The sequence below is a fragment of the Euprymna scolopes genome, chromosome 46 (assembly GCF_053919585.1).
Source record: "Euprymna scolopes isolate OS-2025 chromosome 46, ASM5391958v1, whole genome shotgun sequence".
In the NCBI taxonomy this organism is placed as follows: domain Eukaryota; kingdom Metazoa; phylum Mollusca; class Cephalopoda; order Sepiida; family Sepiolidae; genus Euprymna; species Euprymna scolopes.
The window spans coordinates 91,869,426-91,877,580 of NC_136527.1; the positions used below are offsets into that span (position 1 = coordinate 91,869,426).

The 8,155-nt window shown below is 38.6% G+C and overlaps 1 protein-coding gene across 1 annotated transcript in view; it reads left to right on the top strand.

Annotated features, from left to right (window-relative positions):
- The first annotated feature begins 2,792 nt into the window (after window positions 1-2,792).
- The window catches only part of LOC145271082 (NAD(+) hydrolase sarm1-like), a 15,288-nt gene continuing 9,925 nt past the window's right edge, over window positions 2,793-8,155 (top strand). Inside the window, exon 1 of the mRNA XM_080126626.1 lies at window positions 2,793-2,867. Within this exon, the coding sequence (XP_079982752.1) occupies window positions 2,808-2,867 (60 nt within the window). The 5' untranslated portion in view covers window positions 2,793-2,807. The remainder of the gene's footprint in view (window positions 2,868-8,155) is intronic.

The following is an 8,155-nucleotide window of genomic DNA, read 5'->3' on the forward strand; positions in this document are numbered from 1 at the left end:
TGACAGCTTTTAACGGAAAGTTGATTTGTGTTGGTGTTGGTGTGTTTGAGTATTTGTGTGTACGTGTGTGTTCGTGTATGTGTGTGTTTATGCGAGTGTGTGTGTGTGTGTTTATCCAAGTGCGTATGTATGTGTGTGTTTTCTGTATGTGTGTTTTTATGCGAGTGTGTTAGAGTGTGTGCTTCTGTCTCTGTTTATGCTTCTGCCCCTCTTTGATGTGGAAGCACATATTCTCTCTCTCTCTCTCTCTCTCTCTCTCTCTCTCTCTCTCTCTCTCTCCATACTTAGTGGCAGGGGCACGGAGAAGCTAAAGAGAGAGAGAGAGAGAGAAAGAGAGAGAGAGAGAGGGGGAGGTTTAGTCATCTTACATAAACCATTCTCAGCTGGATTTAAATTTACAAAATATACGCTGAAACGGAAAATTAAGTTCGTGTTTTTATATAGATTTGAAATTAAGTTCGTGTTTTTAGATAGATTTGAAATTTAAGAAACAGTAATTTACTATTAATAAAAAATAATCTTAATAATTTTTTTTTCAGCAGCAAGATTTCCGTTCACATTACATTTAAATTTCTGTGTGTTAGTGCAGTCAGGGAAACAGGTAGTAAATTCCGAAGTCTAGCAGTATGAGGGAAGAATCTACTAGAATATTTAAATTTTCCAGCATCTAGGGAACGTAACTGTAAAGGGGTGGGATTTTGCTACTTGCTGGGTTTAGTTGGATATGTACGTTGAGGAGGGGGTTACAAGTATTAGAAGTTCATCAGAACACATCCCATTAAAGTGCTTGTAAAATAAGCACAGGGATGCAACATTGCGGCGATGGGACAGTTTCAACCTTGCAATTATCAAAACAATCACAGTTGCATTCCAAACACGACACTTATCCACACCTACATCAGTCATATTCCAAACATCACGTGATCACCTATCTTGGGCTTTTTCGATCACTATGAGATAATTTTGTTGCATTAGTTCTTCAAGACAATTTTGTTTTTGAACGTCCAAAAAGGCACAGGAAGTGGTCTCATTTATAGAGGGAACTATTTTCCTTCATACATTTTCTTCTTTTACTTTGCTCTGCATAAAAGTTCTCAGTGACAGCACTCAACATTTTTTTTTTTTTTTTTGCACAACGTCACCGTGAAACCAACTTGCTTATTTCAACGTCGCCTGCAACGGAACGCACAACGCTATTTCATCATTTACGATTTTACAAATCTCGGATTATTTTTTTTCTCGCGTTAGTCATTGCACCACCCCCACCCACTCGCACATCCCTAAAATTTCGATGTCTCGCTCCTTCACAGACTCCTTGCCTTCCTTGAATCTTTTATGCCACTCATGCTCGATTCATGCAAGTTGGTCCAAAAGCAATTTGAAGCATTTCATACGGTATTTTCCATATTGGCATTTCATATTTAGAACAGAATTTTATTGCATATAGTTCTTCTAAGGTGTCCTCACGTCAAGATTGCATTTTTGAAATTCATCAGCCGAGACAATCAGGCTTTAGTAGAGTGTATTCCAATTTCTGCTGTAGCTGTTCATTTGAACCAGAAATCATAAAGCTTGGTCGGTTATCTCATAAGATGTATAGCAGTAACACAGTGAATTTTAAAGAGTCTGCGACAATTTTTAATGCTTGTACAAAAAAGTCTGGAAACTTATTTAAGGCATCTCGTATTAAGAAGATGACAATTTTTCCATAAAGTACTAACCTCCAAAAGACATCTGTCAAAATTTGACCCCAATTGGATTATTAGTTTACAAATTACTGTAATTTAAGTGAAACTGCTTTCAGTTTTGAAACTGATGGGACAGAGGTTGTAGCTTAGTTGACGGAACTAAGAAAAAGTTTGTCAATAAAAACAAGAGGTTCAGTGAACAAAGAGCGAGAAAGAGGGATGGAGAGAGGGAGAGCATATTCCATTAAAATATTTGTAAAACAGGCACAGAGATGGGACAGGGGTTGGAGCTTAGTTGACAAAGTGGGACCTATTAGATTGGAGACTCTTTTTTGGACCCTATCTAAGAGGGAGAGACTAGTGGTAGATGCACCAGCCCAGATATGGCAACAATCCTCCATGCATGGGCGAATGGTGGTCTTGTAGAGGCACAGGATACTCTCAGGTGTGAGTAGTTTTCTAGTTCGATAAAGGGAAGCCACCTTCTTTGCAATGTCCTCAATGTATTTGTTCTAGTTCATATTGCCCGTAAATGTTAGGCCGAGGAGTTTGAAAGTAGAATTCTCAGGTAGGATGTTATTTGTCATGGATATCAGTGGTTGGAGAGGTGTCTTTTAATTTTTAAAGGAGAGCAGCTTAGTTTCACTAGCATTAAATGTAACCATCCATTGCGGCGCCATTCCATTATAGTCTGGATGTCATTTCCTAATGATTCTGCCATTGTCTTGGATTTGAATTAGCCATTGAATTATGACCACGAGTAAGCAACGTTGATCATGGTCAGTACGAGATGGGTGACTGTTTGACAATACTGGACATAATCACGTTGACACACGGGTTCTGGTTGGATCTCTTTAGATAAGCAACGTTGATCATGGTCAGTACTAGATGGGTAACTGTTTCACATAATCACATTCACACGCCAGTTCTCGTTGGATCACGGAAGTTAAGCAACGTTGAACCTAGTCAGTTCCAGATGGGTGATCGTTTAGGAAACCAGGCGCTGTATGTAGGAGGACGTCAACATTTCCTTGAAAGAACTTAATTGCTCACATCAGTCTTTTAAAATGGAAATGCTGGAACTGAGGGAGAATGCCTTTGTAAATTCTGTCACAGACTATGAAAATCGACAAGTCAAGTTTAACGCCCTTTGGATCTATCGAATGCGTCGTATATGGGGTAAGTAATAATTTAACTTGAACCATTTACATTACGAATAAAACTGTAAGTATACATTTTTTATCAGTTTTTTATCAACTTTTTGACAGTCTCTAAACTAATAAATCCCGCACTGTCTACCAAACTTAAAACCCTGTCTCATCATCGCAGTTTTGCATCTCTGTGCTTGTTTTACTCCAATCTCTGGTCCCACCTCACCAATCTTTCATGAAAAACACCCGTATAGCTGAAACCACTCTCAAACACTTTCCCCGCTCTCTTTACCTGTGCCTAAACCAAAACGTAGATTCCATGAACAAAGCTTCTTTCTTAGAACTGCGCACCTATGGAACTCCCTTCCATTTACCTGCTTTCCGGCTGACTACAATTTGGTAGTCTTCAAGTCTAACATAAACAAATTCTTGATGAACGCCCCCCCTTAAGTAATCCAATAGGTTCTGAACTGTCATCTAAGCTTCAGCCTCTGTCCCATCGACGAAATGTTGCATCTCTCTGCCTGTTCTATAAGTATTTTAATGGTGAATGCTCTGATGAACTGCAAGCACTTGTATCCCCTTTATGTAAATACCCCCGACAAACAGCAAAATCCCACCCCTTCACAGTTGAGATCCCTAGATGTAAGCCTTCTACTCCAGTAGTTTCTTCCTCAGAACCACAAGACTTTGGAATTCTTTTCCGGGTTCCTGCTTCTCTAACTGTACTGACATGCAGAAGTTCAAGTGTAACGTGAACCGACATCTTGCTGCCCAACTCCCCACATAGTACTGCTGTAGCTTATGTCTCTGATAAAAACAAGTGAAGCATGCAGGGTCCCCTGTGAGTGTACAGTAAACGAGGCATAAAAAAATGACTAAGTTCAGCACTGCCCCCTCCCCAATTTAGCTCCCAAAGTCCCCAGTGGATATCAGATCCTGGTGAAAATGAATAAACGGTGCAGTTTTAGGCCTTAACATATGTAAATTTGTGTTCTACACCATGCAAAAAAAAAAAAAAAAAAGAAATGACTAAGTCCATCATTTGCCCCCTCCCCCTCATTTAGCCCCAAAAGTCCCCAAGGACTTGATTTCAGCACCATGCAAAACTGTGAGAAACTAAACAATTGTCCGGAACTTGTTGAGTTTGTGTTTCTGCATTCTGGTTGAGAGGTGGTGGGGGCATGCACTTTGAATAAATCGGTTGGTAAAGGGAGACTACTTGATGAGTTGTTCTAAGGGGGATAATCGTTACCGATATTTCTTCTCAGTTAGGTGTAACATCGCATTACTTTTTTATGTTTTTTTTATTACATTTTCACCCCAAACAAGGCAAATTGCCACTTTGGTGTAGGGGGCTACTATGAGGGGCAACAACTACTGGGGTACTATGTAGGGATTTGGGCAGCAAGATGTCGGTTCACATTACACTTGAACTTCTGAACGTCAGTACTGTTGGGGAAGCAGGGACCTGGAATGGAATTCCAGAGTCTAGCAGTTCTGGGGAAGAAACTATTGGAGTAAAAAGATCTTTTACATCTAGGGATCTCTACAGTGTGGGGGTGGGATTTAGCAGCCTGTCGGGTTTGTCGGGGGGTGCTCACGTCGTGGGGGCACAAGTGATTGCAGTTCGTCAGAGCATTCACCACTAAAATACTTGTAGAAAAGGCAGAGGGATGCAACATTTCGTCGATGGGACAGAGGCTGAAGCTTAGATGCCAGTTCAGGGCCTATCAGGTTTGCGACTCTCTTTTGAACCTTGTCAAGGAGCGAGAGACTAGTAGCAAATGCACCAGCCCAGATGTGGCAGCAATACTCCATACATGGGCGAATGGTGGCCTTATAGAGGTACAGGATACTTTCGGGTGTTAGTAGTTTTCTTGCACGGTAGAGAGAGCCCACCTTTCTTGCAGCGGCCCTGGCAATGCCTTCAATGTAATTGTTCCAACTCATGTTTCCTGTGAACGTTAGGCCAAGGAGTTTGAAAGATGTACTCTCAGATAAAGAGTCGTTGGCCATTGCTATAGGTGGTAGAGAGGGTTTCTTGTAATTATTGAATGAAACTAGTTTAGTCTTGGCAGCATTGAACACGACCAACCACTTTTGTCCTCATTCCACCACAGATTGGAGGTCTTCCTCTAGTGTTTCTGCCATTTCTTTAGAAATGTGTTCATTCGTCTTCCTGTCGTGCCTACCATAGAGTGTAGTGTCATCAGCATATATACCCACCTCAGAGGCAATTTTGTCGGGGAGGTCATTTATGAATATCAGGAACAATAGAGGTCCAAGGATAGAACCCTGGGGCACCCCCGCATTTATATCATATTGTTTAGATGTACGACCGTTGAGGACAACCTGGATTTTTCTCTTATCTAAGAAGGATTTAATTATGTTATGTGTTCTACCAGTGATACCGTATGATCTGATTTTCCTGAGGAGACCCTCATGCCATACCCTGTCAAAAGCCTTAGATATATCTAGAGCTACCGCTCTGCCCTCCCTTAGGATGTCTGCTGTTGAACAGGCTTGTCTAAATCCATATTGTTTGTCAGTCAGAAGTTTAGCATCTGTAAGATGATGGACTAGAGCATGGTTTATTATGGTCTCAAATATTTTGGCAAAAAGTGGGAGTAGGCTTATGGGGCGATAATTTGATGGGTCAGTCCTTTCGCCAGAATTCTTGAATACTGGTACAACAGAAGCAGTTTTCCAACAGCCCGGAAAGCAAGCTTCATTAAGGCATTTGTTGTAGAGTTTGGAGAGAACTGGAGCTACTTCGGTTGAGCACTTTTTTAATAGCAAAGCTGGGATAAGGTCGGGTCCACATGCTTTTGAAGTGTCAAGGTTTTTTATGATAGCATGCACCTGAGCAGGGGTGATTATCAGAGCGTCTAGCGTGGCGTCTGTCCGCATAGGAAATTGAGGTAGGGGATGGTTTAGAGGGTCCAGTGTGGAGTTTGAGGCAAACCGACTGGCAAGCATGTTAGCCTTGTCGGTTGCTGAGGAGACAACCTCGTGATTGTTGGTTAGTGGGGGAATTGTTGATTGCCCATTATTTACTACACTGTTGTAGATTTTCCAGAAGTTTCGGGTTCCTAGTTTTTGTGCTTCGATGCGCTTTTTAGTGGTTTCCGTAAATTCTCTCTTAGCTGTCGCTATTTCTTTCTTAACGTTATTTCTAGCTTCTATATACTTCAGTCTGTTTGAACTGGACTTATGTCGGTTAAACCTACGGTATGCATGCTGCTTTTGAGCAATGGCAGTTGCACAAGTCGACGTAAACCATTGGGGAGAGTTGGGCTTACTATAAAATTTCCGCATGGGAACATGCGCTTCGATTGCAGTTTTGAACCAGTCAGTGGGGTCTCGTTTGCACATTGTTCAGCAGGGAGAGAAAAAATATTTCTCCATGGGGCATCTCTAATTAGTTTCCTGATGGCTTCCCAGTCAGCCTTTTTATAATATCTCGTTGTTTTGAGCATTGGCTCTTCAGTTTTGGCTCTAGAGTTTAGGGCGATTTCAACCATTATCACTGCATGATCAGTGTTCCCGAGTGGGCTGTGGGCCTTTGTTATGCAGTCATCGGGAACTGTGGTCAAAAACAGATCTAGAAGTGATGAGTGTTGTTCTTCCTGGCCAGGGAAACAGGTTGGAAACGTAACAATTTGTGATTATTTATTTGTTTATTTATTTTTATTTGTTTGTTTATTTTTATTTTAGTGATATCATTCTTATTCTGGGGGTATTTTATTTAATTCGTTATGCAGTGTATATATACTCATTTATGGATTCTTGTATCTTTAATTCAATTATATAGTAATTATAAGTATTCATTTATATACGCAATGTGTTATGACGAAGTGGTTAGAAGTTATTTCGAGAGTTTTTCTTATTTTTTTTTATAATATACTTATTTGAGTTAACTTGGATTTCTGTTTTTGGTGTATTATGTCTTATTGTTATTTGCGATTAATATTGTTAGGTTTACTCGGAGAAATCAATTGGGCTATATTAGGCCATATAAACTTGCATGAGCACATATACATGTAGCCATGTAGCCCACATGCTCGCATCATCTAATTCATATATCTTAGGCTTGCTATTTAATTGTTAAACATTGTTATTATTATTAACGTGTAGTTATTATTATTAACGTGTAGTTATTATTATTAACGTGTAGTAATCTTGAGTAGGGATTGCTTATGTATTATGTTGATTTATTTTAATTTTGGATTTATTCTATTTTATTGTTATTTTTAATTGTTACTAGACCACCCGTGACCCGTTGGGTCAGTACGTTATATTAGCTATGGAATTCATGTATGAGCGTGACACTTGTGGCATAAAGAAAATAGTTTTTTTTTACATAACAGAAGCATTTCTATGAAAGTATATTAAAATGAAAAAAGAATATAGATAGATTTCTATGAGTCGTTCTGTTTATTATAATTGTTATTTTTTTTTAAATTACAGTTACTGAATTATAAGTGGTTGGTCATACTTATAGGTAAATATGCACTGAACAGGTATCATAATCCTTATTATAGTTAAATTCAAATTTTGATATATCATCTTTTAAATGAAATTGTTAGTTGAAAGTACAGAATAATAAAAAAAACACTCTCCACATGTTAATAATGGCTTTTTAAATAGAAAATGAAAATAAAATGTAACTTTTTTCATTTAATTTAAGCAAACATTCAGTACCCATTGTGTAAAGGAAAACACTATTTAATGTAATAGAAATGTGTGCATTTACCGATTCAGCTTTCCGTTTGGAAATGTAAGCAGACGACTTTAAAAAACATGGGAAGAAGAAAAAGAAATTTTTTTGTAATAACGCCCTCTAGTAAAAAGGTCTGCATTAGTTAAGGGGGATAACTCTATCCAGTTTTACATCGCTCCCTTTTTCTCTCTCTCACACATACACGTAACTATTTCTCGCGTACGTAACGAAAACAGAGGGAGTAGGAATGTTGAAATCTATTAGAGGGAAAGTGAGAGGTGTTTTCTTTCCATAAATTGTATAGGGTAATATTTCATATTATTAATAGATTCATAGATAAATAGATTTTATAATATATATTATAATTATCTATGAATCTATGTATTATTTGTATATATAAATAACTATTTGATCAAATTAAATGAAATTGTTTGTATTAAAAGCGATATAAAAATTCCGAAATTGGAATAACGGATTGAAGACGTTGCTATTTACGCATGCGCAACCGGATGTTGAAAACCGGAAATCTGATTGCAAACATACAAGATCCATAGACTTTTAGTATTATATAGATTATGTGATCTTTATAC